General features: G+C 44.4%; 1 protein-coding gene across 1 annotated transcript in view; it reads right to left on the bottom strand.

Moving 5' to 3' along the window:
- WNT5B (Wnt family member 5B) overlaps positions 1-20,964 on the bottom strand; it is a 75,020-nt gene that overhangs the window by 8,630 nt on the left and 45,426 nt on the right. Inside the window, 4 exon segments of the mRNA XM_075210623.1 lie at positions 80-372; positions 6,507-6,669; positions 6,671-6,755; positions 7,352-7,458. Of these exon segments, the coding sequence (XP_075066724.1) occupies positions 80-372; positions 6,507-6,669; positions 6,671-6,755; positions 7,352-7,458 (648 nt within the window).

Raw genomic sequence — 20,964 nt, 5'->3', positions numbered from 1 at the left:
AGGAAAGAGAATAGACATTCACAATGGTTCTAGAAAGAGTTAAATATGTTATAAGTTACGATGAGCGAAATCAACTTACCCGGCGCCCAGCCTCGTTGTTCTGGAGGTTCATCAATGCCCGAGCCTGCTCCTCCGACCCCTTTGGGTAATTTTTCTCTCTCTCTCTCGCGTCCACAAACTCCTTGGCAAAGCGGTAGCCGTACTCCACGTTGTCCCCGCAGCCCCCCCACAGCCAGTCCCGGGGTAGGTCTTTGGGACGAGGCGTCCGGCTGCAACCACACGTGGACAGCTCCCCCTCGCGGCAGGCTCGGCTGATGGCGTTCACCACTCCTGCCGCGCTGATAGCGTACGTGAAAGCGGCTTCTCTGCTTCCTGCGGGAAAGATAGAGAGAGAGAGAACGTCAGGACCGGAGAGAGGGCTGTACATTTAGATGTCGTGTTTATAAATATACAACGATAGGGACAAAGGAGGTTCGGCGGTCGCATTGACAGTATTGGTTCGGATTCCATTTCTAGTCTAGGAAAAGACAGAGCCCGGATATAGAGAGGGCCGTACGGTGCCAGGTTTGCATACGATGAACCTGCACAGTTGCGTTTTCACGTCTATGTTTTGATTAGGATCTTAAGACAGGTGTAACCTAAAATGTATTGTATAGAAAATGCACAAATATCATTAACTCCATATCCTTTGCTCCCCGTTTATCTAAGTGCGTCTGTTGGTCCTCACTGTACTGTCCTTATAGGTAAATGCCCCTGATCTGACCCTACAAGGGCCACAAGTGATAGATACGTGTAGCCACCGACCCCAGGCAGCAATCTTCCAGGAAGATGCATCATTACATTGCGCAAAAGCACCTACGTACAGCGCTAAATCAGACCCTCTGTGTCATATACGGGAAAGTGAGGACAGGTAACGCTGGAGACATTCTGGGAGACAACTGATATTTACATATAGTACAATAAGAACAGAAATATTGGAACAAAACCACAACATTTAATTGTTGCTGTGACACAAACCCCAGAATGTGACAACATATTACAGGGCTCTGCACTGTGAATAACATAAATATAGAATATATACACATGTATCTGCTGCAGTAAGAACATACTGCGGATCTCTAGAGAGGTCAGTAAACGAATAATCTACAAATAATCTTTTCTTAACATTCCAGGTAATTGTATCCTGTGTTCTGTCGCACAGGAACCTCCGTGTATCACTAATAATACTTCAATATAACAGTTGTTTCCCGGTCTAGACAGTGTAACGTAATTTAAAATGTATAGAAAATTATATACTAAGCTTTATATGTTGATCCTTTATCTCTAGCAGAGTATAAATACTGATATTACTAACTAGGATCCTATCTAGTCATAGAGGTAGTATTGCTACTTATATTGTTATTTATGCTTTCCTAAACCTCAGGGAGAAGAACTGGCAATCTAATGTTTGGGAAATTGAAACAGAGCTAAACGATAACACAGGGGATACAGTTAAAGCGCAATGGGTGTGTGTGTGGGAGGGGGGGAATAGTAATTAGCTGCTCTGTAGCTCTGAGTCTTGGGTTCAATCAGGATGCTCTGTGTACAGAGGTATGAATCATAGAATCCAACAGACCTACACCCAAATGATCACTGAAGGTGGTGGGATTGTTCCTGGTCTTTACCAATAAAATATATAATAATATATATAAAACAATATTTCAATAGAAGGATCAAAGTTTATGGTATAAAAATTACGATTACTTAAATCCACCAGAACTGGTATTTTATTGCTTAAATTATCGGCTATTCCCTATGCAATGTATTTGCTATATAATTTGTTCCCGCAGTAGCTGTACTGTGTTTAACCCTTTACCATCCTAGGGGTGTATAATGTATGTGTGTAATCTACCTGAATGTACATCACCAGCTCTACGGTAGGTTAAGGCAGTCTGCGTCTCTCCAGCTGCTGTGGAACTACAGGAACCAGCATGCCTAATTGCTGCAGTGTACGTCATGTGATTTCTATGGTAGCTGTGTATTTCATTGACCTTTTGTGGAGTGTTGACAATACATTGTGAAGTATGTAAAACATGGCAGATATCAGTCAGGAGCCCCTGGGGGTACGAGGTGTCTGCACTCCTAGCTGATATCAGAGATAAAGTGCTGATTACGTATTACATTGACAAGCTGGGGGCATTGGGGTGTACTGTCTGTTGCTACTACTGTCAGTCAATCTCTATTGCCCTCAGGTGGCCGCTGCTGGTACTGCAGCTGTGTGATACCTTGGTGCCAGGTTATCTGGGTGGGGATCCCACAGGGTGTGATACATACAGCAGATAATATGCAGGAATTCACAGGGGGCTGTGCAGATAAGGGGGTCTCCTAAGGGAAGAATATGGGTGCAGATAACATGCTGTGTCCCCTCTGGGGGTAATAAGGGAGGGCATGGGAATGTCTGCCCAAGGGTATAAGTGAGTGGGCATGAGGGGGGGTTTTCACAAACCACTTTCTCCACTAGACCCAACATGCACCGCTGTGGGGCAATTCATAGCAGTGAGATTTATTGCCATGGCTGCCATATAATAACCCTGATGTGTGCTGCTAATTAGCTGGTGTAATAACTGGCTGTAGTGATCAGGATTACACATCCGTGATTTAAAGGGAATTTAGCACCTATAGTTGTGGAGTTTCTTATGAGTTATGTCTGTGATTTGCTGGAACTGAAGAGAAAGTGAGTGAAGAATTAATGGGGTCAGTAATCCCCCTCTCTGCCCCCTTTCCATGGATTAGGAATGCAGGGGGGGGGGGGGGGGGGGGTACTGTCCCTTTAACACCTTGCTTTATTACACTACAACAAACCCTGCCGGATCTACAGATCTCCCGGCCTGGGCTGCATTTCAAAAGGAGCTGAAAACAATGTGTCCTCACACCTCAAATCAAAGGGTGAGATGTTCTGCTAATGTGAGGGGGTGGGCGAGACCCCTGCCCCCAATACCAACATGTCCTATCACAGCTCTGTCAGACAGACACTGTATAGTCTCGACATTTGTCAGCGTCCCCCCAAAGACACTGCAACTGCTCCCCGGCTTCCTGCAGTATAATGATGGACCTCTGTCCTTGTCTGACTGCATGTGACCCCCCCCGAATATCAGTGCCCCCCACTTCATATCTGAGCTCTATCACTGTACCCCAATAATAACCATGATCACTGTTACATATCTGAGTTCTTGTACATTCTCAGTCATCACTAACGCCGCTCCCCAATTCAGACTGGATTACACAGGTCCTTGTCCCCCAATCAGTATCAGATGTCAGACTATAGTTCAGTTCCCCCACCTCCCAGGTAATCCCCCGCCTCCCAGGTACTCCTGGTACTGCTGTCACTCCTCCCCCGCCTCCCAGGTACTCCTGTCACTCCTCCCAGGTACTCCTGGTACTGCTGTCACTCCTCCCCAGCCTCCCAGGCACTCCCGTCACTCCTCCCAGGTACTCCTGGTACTGCTGTCACTCCTCCCCCGCCTCCCAGGTACTCCCCCACCTCCCAGTTATTCCTGTCACTCCTCCCAGTTACTCCCCAGCCTTCCAGGTACTCCTGTCATTCCTCCCCGCCTCCCAGGTACTCCCGTCACTCCTCCCCCACCTCTCAGGTACTCCTGTCACTCCTCCCCTGCTTCCCAGGTACTCCTGTCACTCCTCCCCCACCTCAGGTACTCCCGTCACTCCTCCCCCACCTCTCAGGTACTCCCGTCACTCCTCCCCCACCTCTCAGGTACTCCTGTCACTCCTCCCCCGCCTCCCAGGTACTCAAAAGACTGGGAAGCTGAAGGAAAGCAGCACCTCGGGAGTGAATATAGAATGAACTCAAAACAGGATAGGTTCTTTTCAGGTCAGAACTCTGGCTAATGTCCACCATTATCCAACTGGTAGTGGCTAGTCTGTGCCGCACGGCATGCTGGGTCCCATCCTGCCGAATACATGCAGATTCTAATTCCTTGTTTACAATACTTTAACTTTTTCCCAAGGACTGATCTGGGTATATCCATTTATGTACAGGACACATTGAATTTGACATCCTCAATACTTCATACAGATACTGAGAATTACACCAAGGCTATTTAACAAGGGAAGTTGCACTGTGCAGTTAAACATAACAATAACTACAAGCAGCACAACAAACCAGAAAACTCTAGTCTAGTCTAGTCTAGTTCTCCAAGCATATAAAACAGTAACAGATACCGAGAGTCATATCCAGCATCGGTAACGAGAAGTAGTACTGCACACTACTACATACAGATATAATAACACCATGTATAGAGGATTACCCCCAGCATCCAGGACAGAAGTAGTACTGCACACTACTACATACAGATATAATAACACCATGTATAGAGGATTACACCCAGCATCCAGGACAGAAGTAGTACTGCACACTACTACATACAGATATAATAACACCATGTATAGAGGATTACACCCAGCATCCAGGACAGAAGTAGTACTGCACACTACTACATACAGACATAATAACACCATATATAGAGGATTACACCCAGCATCCAGGACAGAAGTAGTACTGCACACTACTACATACAGACATAATAACACCATATATAGAGGATTACACCCAGCATCCAGGACAGAAGTAGTACTGCACACTACTACATACATATATAATAACACCATGTATAGAGGATTACCCCCAGCATCCAGGACAGAAGTAGTACTGCACACTACTACATACAGACATAATAACACCATGTATAGAGGATTACACCCAGTATCCAGGACAGAAGTAGTACTGCACACTACTACATACAGACATAATAACACCATGTATAGATGATTACACCCAGTATCCAGGACAGAAGTAGTACTGCACACTACTACATACATATATAATAACACCATGTATAGAGGATTACACCCAGTATCCAGGACAGAAGTAGTACTGCACACTACTACATACAGACATAATAACACCATGTATAGATGATTACACCCAGTATCCAGGACAGAAGTAGTACTGCACACTACTACATACATATATAATAACACCATGTATAGAGGATTACACCCAGCATCCAGGACAGAAGTAGTACTGCACACTACTACATACATATATAATAACACCATGTATAGGGGATTACACCCAGCATCCAGGACAGAAGTAGTACTGCACATTACTACATACATATATAATAACACCATGTATAGAGGATTACACCCAGCATCCAGGACAGAAGTAGTACTGCACACTACTACATATATAACAACACCATGTATAGAGGATTACACCCAGCATCCAGGACAGAAGTAGTACTGCACACTACTACATACATATATAATAACACCATGTATAGAGCATTACACCCAGCATCCAGGACAGAAGTAGTTCTGCACACTACTACATACATATATAATAACACCATGTATAGAGGATTACACCCAGCATTCAGGACAGACGTAGTACTGCACACTACTACATACATATATAATAACACCATGTATAGGGGATTACACCCAGCATCCAGGACAGAAGTAGTACTGCACACTACTACATACATATATAATAACACCATGTATAGGGGATTACACCCAGCATCCAGGACAGAAGTAGTACTGCACACTACTACATACATATATAATAACACCATGTATAGGGGATTACACCCAGCATCCAGGACAGAAGTAGTACTGCACACTACTACATACATATATAATAACACCATGTATAAGGGGATTACACCCAGCATCCAGGACAGAAGTAGTACTGCACACTACTACATACAGACATAATAAAACAGATCATACAAAACTCCTTCTGTAGTAAGACCCCCGTCACGTGTCCTTTCTGGGCAGTAACATGTAATGCATTGTATGTATTCCTTTATCTTTTATCAAAATCAATGTATTCTACGTATACAGAAGCCGGGCGAGAAGCACACAGACTGTCTGATGTCACATCAACTGCATAAATACAATAGGTGCTGACTCACACACATAAAGAGGGCCCTGTCCTGAAGAGCTTACAATCTAACGTATATAGAAAACACCAGGTGATTTCACCAGTAATTAGTTATTACAACTGATTTTGGATGTTTTTTTTGGCATAAGTGTACGCCTGCTCCTAACACCACTCAGTGCAGCTTGCGTTTCTTACCCCGTGTAGTATGTGTCCCCAGGTTGCATGCACACGCGTGTTCCAGCAGATATTACAGAATAATATACCGGATTTGGTTGATTTGTGATTTTATAATTTCCGTCCACTACTATTCCTGGTGCGTCTGTCTATTCTGTTCAGATTGCAAGCTCTTCAGGACAGTACGTCTAGTGTATTCCTTCTGATTCTTGGTAAACTTATAACCAGAAACGTTATCCGCTGTCTGAATGTTATCACAGCTGTTTAAAGCAACACAGTCTACACTCATAGGCGCTGATGACGCCACTGTTCTATCGGTCAGCACCAGGGCAAAGAAACGGTAGAACCTGGCGGTAGATTTATGACAGCGGCAGTGCGCTCTTACCTATCTGCATGACCCTGCCGAATACAGAGGTGTTATCCACAGTGCTGCAGTTCCACCGCCTCTGCTTGAACTGCTGCTGACATTCCTTGATGCCAGTCTTGGCTCCTTCCCCGATATACACCATATGGTCCTGGTACAGTTGGCACAGTTTCCTCTGGCCGGGGGGAGAGACCGGTCAGCTGACTGCACAGGGGCTGGGCACCAATGATGTACATCTCTGGTCTCTGGACCGGATTTAATGCCAATGACCTAGAAAAGCAAGAGCACAAGGATGGTAAATGAAATAGGTGGCAGTCATTCTAGGGAACAGACACACGGCAGAGACGGGTAACAGTAAGCAGTTTTACCTTGGTCGAATTACAACCCCCACCATGCTGGAGATGATCGGAGTTGTATTTCAGTGTGACCGGGTTACTTATCGCTAGTAAAGTAAAATCAGACATTTATTTGAGGGAATTGTAGAGAGAAGTCGGTGACTTTCAGCTATAATTTGTATCTGGTTGTTATAAAGTAGCTGCTCCAGAAAACTCTCATTACAGACTATGATACCAGGAGAATTATCCATCCAATCCAATATCCCTCAGAACTTTAAAGTTATGTTACCCTCCCTAGTGAAGTTGCAACATCATCCCAAAATGTTCTTTACTGGATGCAGCATTTGTTACATGTATCAATGTCAGACACAATCTCTCCTGAACCTTATTGTATGAGACTCAGATGGGTCAGATACATAACACTGTCTCATGGGGTCTTATAGTCTATATCCAGGGAGCAGACCCCACATGTGGAGGTTATATTACTTATTACCCCCCTCCCTCATGTGATGCCCCTGCCCCGGTACTCACCACCAGGAGTTGGCCCCCACCAGAGGCAGCAGGACAGTGATCAGCAGCAGCCTCATGCTGCCCCCCGGACAGCTCCTCTCCGCGGATCTCCAGCAGCTCCGGGGTCCCTGGGAGACACAAGTTACAGGGTCAGTGCTGGCTGCAGACTGAGGGTCCCGGGGGAGGAGGTGGCCGCTCTCTGCCGCCCTCTGCCGGTCAGACCCCGCAGCGCACACTCCCCTCCTGCGATCATTAACATTTTATTACCTGGGGAAGTGAGATTTATACTGGGGCCATGGTCAGAGTGTGAGTGTGAGTGAGAGCGAGAGAGAGAGAGATATTGAGTAAAGAGAGTGAGATTTATACTGGGGCCATGGTCAGTGTGCTGCCCTCAGTGTCACAGAGAGAGAGAGAGAGAGACTGTCTGTGTGAGAGAGAGAGACTGTCTGAGAGAGGCTGTGTGAGAGAGACTGAGAGTGAGGTTTATTCTGTGCTGCCCCCAGTGTCAGAGAGAGAGAGAGAGAAGAGAGAGAGAGAGAGAGACGAGAGAGAGAGAGAGAGAGGAGAGAGAGAGAGAGAGAGAGAGAGAGATACACTCTGTGAGAGAGAGAGAGAGAGACTGTGATAGAGACAGAGAGAGGGAGAGAGAGACATAGAGATAGAGGGAGAAACCGAGAGAGAGTCCGAGAGGGAGAGAGAGAGAGGCTGTGTGAGAGCGAGAGACTGTCAGAGAGTGAGATTTATACTGTGCTGCCCCCAGTGTCAGAGAGAGAGAGAGGAGAGAGAGAGAGAGGAGAGAGAGAGAGAGAGAGAGAGAGAGAGATACACTCTGTGAGAGAGAGAGAGAGAGACTGTGATAGAGACAGAGAGAGGGAGAGAGAGACATAGAGATAGAGGGAGAAACCGAGAGAGAGTCCGAGAGGGGAGAGAGAGAGAGAGGCTGTGTGAGAGCGAGAGACTGTCAGAGAGTGAGATTTATACTGCGGCTGCCCCCAGTGTCGGAGAGAGAGAGAGACACTGTCTGTGAGAGACAGAGAGGGAGAGAGAGAGAGAGGGGAGAGAGAGAAAGAGAGGGAGAAACCGAGAGAGTCCGAGAGGGAGAGACAGAGAGAGAGAGAGAGAGAGAGAGAGAGAGACTGTGTGAGAGAGAGAGGGGGGAGAGAGATAGAGATAGAGGGAGAAACCGAGAGAGAGTCCGAGAGGGAGAGAGAGAGAGACTGTGTGAGAGAGAGATTTATACTGGGGCCATGGTCAGTGTGCTGCCCCCAGTGTCACAGACTGTCACAGAGAGGGCAGAGAGACAGAGAGAGACAGAGAGAGAGAGAGAGTGTATGAGAGAGATGATCTGAGAGAGAAAGAGAAACTGTCAGAGAGAGGGGAGAGACAGAGAGAGAGAGAGAGGACTGCCTAAGATAGAGACTATCAGAGAGAGATGGAGGAGAAGGCTGGAGAACTCAGACGCTAGAGACAGACTGTCAGTCAGTAGAGACCAACAGCGATATGGGGAACAGTGAGAGACCATCAATCACTAGAGAGAGAGCTGCAGAAGAGAGAGACTGACAGACACATGATGATAGGACAGAGAGAGAGAGAGAGTGCGGATGTTGTGTATGACATGAGCCAGAGTTGTCCCTTTCCTCAGTCTGTGACATATTAGCACAATAGTGGACTCACAACATTTATCTCCTGGTTACATAGAGGACCTTGGGGTGGTAAATGAGGGTCGGGGGGACGGGGCGTTTCTCCAGCTTCAGACCCTCTAACCTCATTTTTGTGTAAATTTTTCTTTTTTGAAAAAACAAATGAGGACATAACAATAAGACAAACCCAAAACCCATCACTAAATCTAATACAAAATAACAGAAAGGTGAAATGAAGTCAGAACATTGTGGTGTTTGTCTTAATCATCATCATCATCAATTTATATAGCGCCAACATATTCCGTAGCGCTTTACAATTGGGGACAAACATAGTAAACTAATAAACAAACTGGGTAAAACAGACAAAGACGAGAGAAAGAAAGACGAGAAAGAAACTTAAAATGACTTTTTATAGAACAGACGTAACAAGGTAATGAAACCGTCCCTGCGTTTTATCCCCACTTGTAACCAGCACTTATCCCGCTCTGTGTGACAGCGTCAGCTCAGACATAGAGGCTTTAGAGAGAAGTGCATTTAGCTCCTATAATTCTTGTCCAAAACGCTGCTGTTGTCATTTTAATCACTACTCACGTGACGTCACCCCCTCCCCGTATTACTGGTGTATGAATATGGACCAATTAGACACTACGGAGGGAAGCTTCGGCGTTCCTCCGGGGCGGTCGTGAGGGCGCTCCGCGGCGATCTATCTTCACTGATTTTTTCTTCGCAACCCAAAGAAACGTGCCAGAAAATCTGTGATATTCAGGTACTGAAGTCCCTGGAAATGAGCGCAGCCAAACATCGCCATGATGTCTGGCGACCTATCGCAGGGCATTGGATCCCCCCCTACAAATTAATCGTTGCATTTCAGGTGACATCGCCATAAGGACAGACCCCCGGTCACTGACAATACAGAGACTGAGGACAAACAGAGCTGAATCCTGACAATCCTTTTCCATATCCCTGAATGGACTCCAGTCCATTAAGGATATTCCCCGTCCCATGGAGGATTGTGTGACTCCATTGTGTCTGGATGGGATGTGAAGAGGTCTGTACACAAAGCCATTCCTCACACTCTATGGTAATGGACTTGCTGTTTGACAAAGAATCTAACTCCCATTAATACCATTAAACACCTCTTCTAATACAGACGGATAGTTTACAGCCTGTCACAGAGGACGGCTTAAAGCTTTGTGCAACAGAAGCACTTTTGTGTTATAGACACCTGCTCACAAATGATAATAATTTGATGTGCGGTTCTGTAGAGTTCTATGCCCAAGTAACACGCTGCGCACATTGCCGTCTATTATGGTAGAAATCTGTAGAAATTCTGTGAAATCTCCGCTGCGAAGTGTCTCGTTGACGTTACGGAGACACTTAACGGATAATTGAATCCCCTCAGTGATTTTGTACAGGACATATAAATACGAAATGACTTCAAATATCCACCACGAGTTAGAACAGAGGGGGCATTATCCGTATAATACCCTTAAGGGACCACACCAGACACTCACCGTTTAAACAGATACTATTCACCGGCGTTTATAACATTGCTTGTATATTATAAGGATATAATTTACAGCAGATTGCACACATACTAGTAGTACTAGTGTCTTATATTAATGTCGCTGACACTGAGTCACAAGTTCACTATAATTATCCCTGTAACTTATAGAAGGGGAGGTCTATATTTTTCTTATAGTATATTCGTTGTAAGAGTGTTTATAAATAACCATCGATATTAAGTAAGATACCATAGACCTATGATGAAATAATGTTCATGTGATAGAAGGACACTATAAAACGGCTGCTGTGGGACTATAAGTTCCAGCATGCCGACACCTGTACTTGTCACCGAAATTTCTCACAGCTCTGTCCGGCAGACTGGACTGCGCAGAGTTTGGGCAACGATATAATTAGAAATATCTGAATATAACACATTCACTGCTTGGTGTTTATAGGCCCAGTGCATTGTGTGACAGTCGTATCCTCCCATATTTATTCATTATATTATATTCTCTCGGCACCTGTCTGGCTCTGTCTCCTGGTTCTCACCTGTCTGGTTCCTCATCTCCTATCTCTTTATGTCTAATACGTCCTCCCCTCCTCTCTCCCCTTTGATTGTTCTTCAAAGGATTATCCCTCCATATAAATGGGAGCCTACTGTGTACGTCTGGAGAGGAGGGGGCGACCTCAGTGTGAAGTCAGGTCACCAGCCCCCCTCCTGAAGACACAGGGCTACAGAGGCTGGGGGTCTGACAGTGATGGGGTGCCAGCTGAGCGAGGCACGAGGCACAGGTAGAGGAATGCAGTCCGGACGTAGATGAAACAAAACAGTGTGTGAGTGAGGTGCTTATTGGGGATACTGTGTAATATGTGTTTATAACACTTTCGGTCATTAAACGAGCTGTCTAATGCTCCTGTCCTGTTATCATTTATTTATATAGCGCCTACGTATTATGCAGCGCAGAGCAAATTTAATCACTGACATCAGTCCCTGCCCCAGCGGATCTTCAATCTATATTCCCTATCCCACAGACACAGATAGAGCAGACTTCTTACTCTTTCCCACAGGGAGATCCGGAGGTGCAAAAGCCTCATTTAGCCAACAGTGACTGGGGCCAAAATGACTCGATTCATGGCAAATCGTGTCATGGAGGCTCCCGACCTACCCGTAATTCGGGAGTCTCCCGGACATTTTGGGAGTGTGGGCAAGTATGAGATAGCGCCCTGGTTGGAATGGAATCTGACCACTGTAATTTCCCAGCATGCCTTGGGGTCCCCCTCTGGTTCAACATCATTCAGTGTCTGCAGGGTCAACTTTAGTGCAATGCATTATGGAGAGTGTAGTCTCTTTAGCTGGGATTGCTACAGAATGAGGAACAAAGCACCTCTGCGTGCACCATCCACAGTGTATCCACAGCAGCCAGGAAATGGAAAAAGTTGACCCTTCTCCTGCAGACAGGGAAATCCGACATCAAGCAAAAGACAAGAATAAATTTAAAAGGGCTTCAAAATCTGCACTGTTGGGGGCTATCCGTCATCACCCCGCTGCCCAGTGATGTGATTGATCTTTAAAACATTGTGACCTGTACTTAAAAAGCATAAAACATAGAAAAATCATTGATTTGAGCAGCACTATGCTGGCCAATATACTCTACAAAGTCCCAAAGAACAACGCACAGAGAACAGTGACCTTATCTGACTAGTGCAGTACCGCATTGCACTTATTATACTGGCTGATTGCAAAGGAGCAAATATAATCTCCAGGCAGAGAGATAAAACCTCATGTCTGACCCCCCCATTCCCCTTTAACCAGCACTCAGAGCAGATCCCCGAAGTCATCACTGCAAAAAAAAAAACCCACTTGGCACAGGTCAGAATTTGCCAGACCTCTGCGCTCCCCCCATGTAGTATGAGGCCCCTGGACCCGCCTGTGTGAGCACTGTATATACATCGTACTGGTCCAGTCATATCCTCCTGTCCATTATAAATATACACGGGCCACATCTGCAGCATTAACCCCCGTGTTCCTGGTCCCCAGCGAGACGTAACGTGTAGCGGGAAATTGTAACGTTCCATTTCTAAAAATAATAATTGTAAAGAATATATCAGAAAAAAAACACCATTTGAAGGACTAATAAACTTAACTGCAAATTCCTTTTATGACTGAGAGATATTTGAGACGAGGGTTCGTTTATGGGGGAGGCAATTATTCCAACGCACATCAGACTTCCTGTCAGTAAACTTATTAAAGGACACTGCTGGGAACCCTTCAGAGCCAAACGTATCCTAAAGTGGAACAGATTAGACTGAAGGAGGTCTTGACAAATGTTTTTAAAATTAAGGAGCCAGCAGTTTTGGAATGAAGAATTTAGAAGCTACACAATGTTGTTTGAGGTGCGTGACGATATGTTATACATAATACTGCTTTAATTATCAGTATATTATACCAGATTATGGTCCCCAGCGCACAATATACTATCCTGTGAGAAGAGCGAGTTTCTGCGATAAAGGTAAGGGCTAGATACACACTGTGAGAGAGTGTATCTAGCAATCGATTGCACATACTCAGAAAGCCATGGCCAAAAAATATAATGTAACGAAATGGACTACAGAGCTAGAGATTTGTTTTATGTTTCTGTGGTGGTTTCGGCGTGATATATACGTCAGTCCTTATGTACTCAACAAATAGGTTCCACCCACGTTACGTTAGCTGTTTTGAGTTTTCACTATACAGAAACGTAACCAAACTGGTTGGTCGACAGCCGTAGGAATATAGAGTACTAGAGACAAATGCTGCTTTGTGAGAGCACCGTAGGTCTGTAGCCGAAATGGACCTATTCAGGATGAGACGCTCACCAAATTTTTTTCCAAACAAAGTTTTCCTTAAATTAATCAACTATATATTAAAGGCGAACAACTAATATTCATTTTGTCACAATACGAAAAGTGATTGCAAGCTCTTCAGTACAGTCACCTGATACAGGTGTATAACAGCTGTGTATAAAATGATGAGCACATTGTACAAATATAACGGTGTCTGGACTCTCTCTGTAATAAATATTTTGAAGCTGTTTTGGTGACAGTTGGTTGATATATCGGATTTATTTTTTGTTCAGTATAAATAGAAAGATATTTTAGTCATTCTGGCCTGAGGTAATTCCACAGGAAGCCGGTCATGGAGATTGGCGTCTATTTGTTTGACTAGGCCCAGCGTATACCTGGTGGGCACCATATGCCCACCTGGATGGCAGATGTTATGTGAAAATGTCGTCTGGGGTCTGGGTGATGTAGACAGGACATGTGAAAGCACAAAGAGGGTCTGGGTGACAGAAATGTATCGTACACAAGCTGTGTGTCATTAAGTGTATTATATTATACTGCTGCGTATAACATCACACTGTACATTCCTATACGGTTATAATGACTACATAGACCAACGTCAGCTCTATACAACGAGGCTGGACAGAAATATAATGATATGCTGGTTTTGGAAGTGTGTGGACATGTTATCCATTCAGACTTGCAGGACAAGATACGAAGCAGTGAGGCATTATGGGACTGAGCGTGTTTAGAGCACAACTAAAAATGTATATTCACTCAAACTAGTTCATGGCTGTCTCCATTGTAAACACTGCTCAATATTTCCTTCTGTCACAATGACAATATTAAGTCATCATCATCATCATCAACATTCATTTATATAGCGCCAGCAAATTCCGTAGCGCTTTACAATTGGAGCATCCTTAAAATCTTTCCTTATGGCTTCTGATCATGCTCTGAATTATTCTATAAGGTCTCATCCACACAAGCGATATTGTGCATCATAATGGAACATGGTACTAGAATATGTTCATGATCCCTAATCCCACTACCTGTTAAAGCATAAATACTAATGAATGCTGTACTATGTGACATTATTGACACTGATTATGCAGCCATTATTTACAGACGTATGTATGTTAAAGTAACTGTCTGCAAACTAAATGGCGCCCATCACATCCAGTATACAAGGTTTAGAAAACTTGGAGCACTCCGGGCCGCTGTAGAACTACAAATCCCAGCAGGTCCTGACAGTTAGATTGCATACCACTGCCTCACACGGCTCAATATACAGTTTGCATTAGTGGAGTGTACATTATAATCATCATCATCATCATCATCATCATCATTTATTTATATAGCGCCACTGATTCCGCAGCGCTGTACAGAGAACTCATTCACATCAGTCCCTGCCCCGTTGGAGCTTACAGTCTAAATTCCCTAACATACACACTGACAGACATAGAGAGAGAGACTAGGGTCAATTTTTTTTTTTTTTTATTTTTTTTTTGATAGCAGCCAATTAACCTACCAGTATGTTTTTGGTGTGTGGGAGGAAACCGGAGCACCCGGAGGAAACTCACGCAAACACAGGGAGAACATACAAACTCATTATAAAACATAAAACATAATTACTTTCAGATCCACCAACAAGACACCACTAAATGAGCCTTTATTTCAGGGAATGTAAGGTTTTATTGATTTATTTCCCTATAGACCCCCCCCCCCAGTGTCTGCGCCCTGAAACAGCTGCCTCAGTTCTGGCTCACAGCACTGGGCTCCTGAGTTTGGTTCCCAACCATGGCCTTATCTGTTTGTATGTTCTCCCCGTGTGTCTGTGCGAGTTTCCTCTCACACTCTGGAAACATACTAAGAGGTTAATTGGCTCCTGACAAAATTAACCCTAGTGTGTGTTAGGGAAGTTAGATTGTAAGCTCAGATTGTGTAGGGACTGATTTAAATGACAAATATTCTCTGTACGGCGCTGCAGAATCGGTGGCACTATATAAATAAATGATCAAAGTTTAAAGCTGGGTACACACCTATACAATTAAAATATATTAAAAATAAAATGTATTAAAAAAATATAGCAATTGCTGTAACAATTTCACCAACGATGGAAAGTCCCGCTGACCGCACCGATCCATGTGTACACACCTACACGATTTACCTTCAGATCTGTGATCTTCATCTCTCATAACCATCTGCTGAAAAGATCCTGACTCTGTGCACTGTACAGATATCTGCCTACGCTGCTGGCCGTGAGTGTGTACACACTGCCACATTTGTCCGACATCGTCGATCATGATTTTTAGGAAGTTTAGAAAACCAAATCAACAGATGCCATGTGCTTCGGTCCGATAAAACATGATTGTGGGAGCGTACCAGGGGCATACGCAGGATTGTTAGGGGGGAGGGGGTGGTCCCACCGGAAAAAAAAACACGTGCGAGAGCTCACGCATGCGCAGCAGCTCCGTTTCGGCAGCACTGTACTATACAGCAGCCGTGGCGCTGTCAAAGAAGCGTCCGCTGCCGCTGCTGTATAGTACAGTGCCGCTATGTGGGGCACTTCGTTAGTGGAGGGGAGGGGTTTCTGGAGACCCAGAAACCCCCCCCTGCGTACACATAATCATTTCGTTATATAGCGCCAACATATTCCGTAGCGCTTTACAATCAGGGACAAACACCATCTTGCAATATCTGACCAAACAGTCGTGAATCGTGTGATCTGCGCAATAACTGAATGGGTATATACCCAGCTTACGTGTGGCGTGTCAGTGACATAGATCACAATTGCAGCCCCCTGTCAGGTAGCAGTTAATGAGGGACTGATTGGAGCCTAATACTTGGTGTATACTCCAGCTGCCCCTATCCCTGTTCTCACCCCAGTGCTAAAGATAAAGGTGACTATTCTCACACTACCGGGGCTGGAGCAGAGCTCTGGGAAACAGCCTGGAATGTAGGTTCCTATCAGCAGTGCTCATCTCAGAGGTGACAGACACAAGGGCCTCCTATACCTACAGCATTGCTGGCAGCCTGCAGACCTGTTTATCTCCACTGCAGATAACAAACAAGACCTCTCCGCTCTATTTATCCAACAATTACAAAATGCAGCACAATGTTGTGACAACTGGGGAAAAATACACAAATAAACAACCTTTCTACAAAATAAAAAATGTAGAAATATTTTGCATTGGGATAAACCATTATTATAGCAATCTTAGAGATCTTTCAGAGCTCCAGTAATGCAAATGACATATCATTAAAGTATATAGATGGTGTGCATGCTGTAATGTATCTGCATTGTCCCCATAGTGATGCAAGATTAAGCTCTGCTTTGCTAAGCAGAGATCAATATGATGTATTTTAACTTCGTAGTGCACAAGTATTGATATGTGTTATTAGTGGATAATAGGTTGACCTTGCTGTTTAACACAGAAAGTGACATGATACAGTGGCAGAGCGGACATAAGACAAGCTTGAAGTGCTCTCTGGTTTAATCGCTCTTATTGCACTCTACAAATGGCTTTCTGCATTGCAGAAGCCGATTACAGTTATTGCCAAACAATATGTCTTTCAAGCATGATTAACATATGTTGAGTTCATTTATTTTTGACCAATCTAATCTTTAGTGTATGACTGGTTTACATAATACATTGGGGTCTGTCTGTCAGATCAAATCAGTTTTATAAAGCTTTTTTTTGCAGCAGCCGGTGTGGAGGGACCTCTAGTGGAGGCTTAAAGTAACTGCACCCTGGACAATAGTGTTACGCCTATGGGGCCTATTTATTTAATTGGACTTTTGCCCCGTAAATGATCATATCTCATGTCAAAAAGATTCTACTGAGGATCGTGGTTGAGTGGGTGAGGTTCATTATCTGTCCACCAGAGGGAAGCACACCAGTACGGTGAACACAAACATAGATTATATATACAGTATATAACATACTTGCCAACTCTCCCGGAATGTCAGGGAGACTCCTGAAATCCGTGTCGGTCTCCCGGACTCCCGGGAGAGCAGGCAAGTCTCCCGCATCCTGCAATTCCCTGACCAAAATAACGTGATTCATGGTGACGCGATTGCCCACGGCCCGCCCCCTCGTCATGCCCCTCTCCCGGACTGCGCTGTCTGAAAGTAGGCAAGTATGGTATATATATATATATTCATCAAAATGATCATATATTTATATAGCACCTGCATATTCTGTGGCACTTTATAATTGTGAACAAACACAGTAATAAAACAATACTGGGTAATACAGAGAGGTAAGAGGACTCTGCTCGAAAGCTTACAATCTATAGGACAATGGGCGTTTGATACATGAGGGTAAGTGCTACATATTGCATATTGGTCCAGCCAGACTGCAAAGGTAAAACGTGCTTAGTGGGCTGTATGATCCAATCCCACAGCAATATCGGACAAAGGGTTGTTGTCTTGTGTATAGGGAGGTAATAAGTTACCATAAGGGGGTTAATAGGGTGGCTGAGGAATTTTATAAGCTAGAAGATTGGAGGAAAGCCTTGTTGCGCGAGGGAGGGAATTCCAAAAATTGGGTGCAGCCCACTGAGACAGAAAGTCGCCTGTATAGTGTAGGACCCTCCATTGTCCACTTTAATTTCAATTTACTGAACGTGAGTAAAGAGAGCATACAGCGTCTAAAGGACGATGACGCTGCCAATCTTGACCGCAAGGAGCATTCGAGTGGCAATGTGGTGATTGCAGCCATCCCCCTGCCCGTCTACATGCTTTTACCTAACTCGCTTTTACCCAACTCACACTCAGGTAAAGTAACAGTTCGAGAGACGTGTTTGATCGGCTCTGTTCCCCTGATAAAGTGAGAGGGGTCCACAGAAATTCAAGGTACAAACGTGTTAGAAATGAAAATTGCCTCGTGACCCTGTCAGAGGTAGCTGTTGGGTCTGACCGATGATTTGCCCAACGTGGGGCAGGTTTGGCTGCTGTATGATCAAATCTATTGGTCTTTGAAATTGAACTTAAATTCTAAATATAAAAAAAAAAAGTGTCACTTGCGACTCTGGGTGGTGAGAGGGCAGTACAGCAGGAGGCCCAGTAGACGGAGACATCTCAGGACACGATCAACGTAACTATTGCACTGCCTGATTAACTGCAAAATCAAATAGAAGGGAATAAGGAGAATTATACCTGAAAAGCAGATAAAGAACATGTGTCGTTATTACTGCGCACTTTTTCCATTAACCAAATATCTATTAGGACACAACAAAAGTCATAATCTGCATAATTATTCCATGAGGTAACATTATTTATTGTTGCTAAACCCCAAGACATAGGAATAGTATTGAATTACCATGAGCATACCATACTTAGAATACAGGAATGGCTCCAACACTGGTTTTTCTGTTGACTTGTTCCTTCCCCAACAAATATGGATGCCAGATCAGCTGTAATAGCGGACATATATAAAACACACAAGCTGCATTCCTATTATTCCAGGAAGCCTATTACTATGCCAAACCTCCCAACTGTCCTGATTTAAGGGGACTGTCCCACCTTTTTACTAACTGCCAAGATGATGGGAGGCATGACCTATGCCCGCAGCAGGGGTCTCTTCAGGGGTGGAAAGTGGGTTGAAGGAGAACTAGCTCTTTGGACAGAGGGAGGTTACACGCTCCACATATACAAAGCTTTTTGCGCTGTGTACAATATTGTGAGGCATGTTACGCGGTCATTGTGAACTAGTCGCAGTGGATGGATACCCGATTAGACGTAACTACAGACATATATGAAATATGCAGGCTGCCATCAGCCCACATGCATGCAGCGTGCATTCATCTAGGACTACGCCGTTGTGCAGAACGCATGTGAATGAGACGCAGACACACATTCCATCATCATCATCATCATCATCATTTATTTATATAGCGCCAACATATTCCGTAGCGCTTTACAATTGGGGACAAACGTAATAAACTAATAAACAAACTGGGTAAAACAGACAAAGAGGTGAGAAGGCCCTGCTCGCAAGCTTACAATCTATGGGACAATGGGAGATTGACACATGAGGTTAAGTATACATTTTGCATCTTGGCCCAGCCAGACTGCAAAGGTAGGGTGACTCATAAGCTAAATGATCCTGTCACACAACAATGTTATTCCGGGGGTAGTTGTCTTGTGTGAAATTGTGTAACAGGCTAAAGGTAGTGAGGTTAAGATGGTGGTTGAGGAATATTATAAGCTTGTCTGAATAGGTAGGTTTTCAGAGAACGCTTGAAAGTTTGTAGAACAGAGGAGAGTCTTATTGTGCGAGGGAGAGAGTTCCATAGAGTGGGTGCCGCCCGAAAAAAGTCCTGTAACCGGGAATGGGAGGATGTAATGAGGGTGGATGAGAGACGCAGATCTTTTGCAGAACGGAGTTGCCGAGTTGGGAGATATTTTGAGACAAGAGAGGAGATGTATGTTGGTGCAGCTTTGTTGATGGCCTTGTAGGTTAGTAAAAGTATTTTATATTGGATTCGGTAGAAGACAGGCAGCCAGTGTAGAGACATACAGAGTGATTCAACAGAGGAATAGCTATTTGCAAGGAAAATCAGTCTTGCCGAAGCATGTAAAATAGATTTTAGGGGTTTGAGTCTGTTTTTGGGAAGACCAGTAAGGAGGGAATTGCAATAGTTAATGCGGGAGATGATTAGTGCATGAATTAAGGTTTTAGCAGTGTCTTGTGTGAGATATGTGCGGATTCTGGAAATGTTCTTTAGATGTATGTAACATGATTTAGATATAGAGTCAATGTGGGGAACAAAGGATAGGCGTGAATCAAGGATTACACCTAGGCAGCGAGCTTGTGGGGTGGGATTTATGGTCATGTTATCAACAGAGATAGAAATGTCAGGTATGCTCTTGTTGGCGGGTGGGAATATTATTAACTCTGTTTTAGAAAGATTAAGTTTGAGTTGACGAGAGGCCATCCAAGATGAAATGGCAGAAAGACAGTCAGTTACACGGGACAACACAGATGTCGAGATATCAGGAGAGGATAGATAGATTTGGGTATCATCCGCATAGAGATGATACTGAAAGCCAAAGGAACTTATTAGATTTCCAAGAGAAGCGGTATAGATAGAGAACAGCAGAGGACCTAGCACCGAGCCTTGTGGTACTCCAACTGATAGGGGAAGCGGAGCAGAGGTGGCTCCAGAGAAATTAACAGTGAAAGAGCGATTAGAGAGGTAAGATGAGAACCAGGATAGAACTGTGTCTTGAAGACCTAGGGATTGCAGTGTTTGTATGAGAAGAGAGTGGTCAACGGTGTCAAATGCAGCCGAGAGATCAAGGAGAATTAGGAGAGAGTAATGGCGTTCAGTCTTAGCAGTGATCAGATCATTAACAACCTTGGTCAGCGCAGTCTCTGTGGAGTGTTGAGAACGAAAGCCAGACTGAAGAGGATCCAACAGGTTGTTTGCGGAAAGAAAGCGTGTGAGGCGAGTGTAGGCAAGTCTCTCTAGAAGCTTGGAGGGGCAAGGGAGCTGAGAGATGGGACGGTAATTTGAGAGAGAGTTTGGGTCGGAGTTTTGTTTTTTTAGAATAGGAGTAATCACTGCATGCTTGTATAGTGATGGAAAGATGCCAGTAGAGAGTGAGAGATTACAGATTTGAGTTAGAGGTGAAATGAGCACAGAAGACAGGGATCT

Source organism: Mixophyes fleayi, chromosome 4, assembly GCF_038048845.1.
Source record: "Mixophyes fleayi isolate aMixFle1 chromosome 4, aMixFle1.hap1, whole genome shotgun sequence".
Taxonomy (NCBI): domain Eukaryota; kingdom Metazoa; phylum Chordata; class Amphibia; order Anura; family Limnodynastidae; genus Mixophyes; species Mixophyes fleayi.
This window is presented reverse-complemented; position numbering and strand designations above follow the sequence as displayed.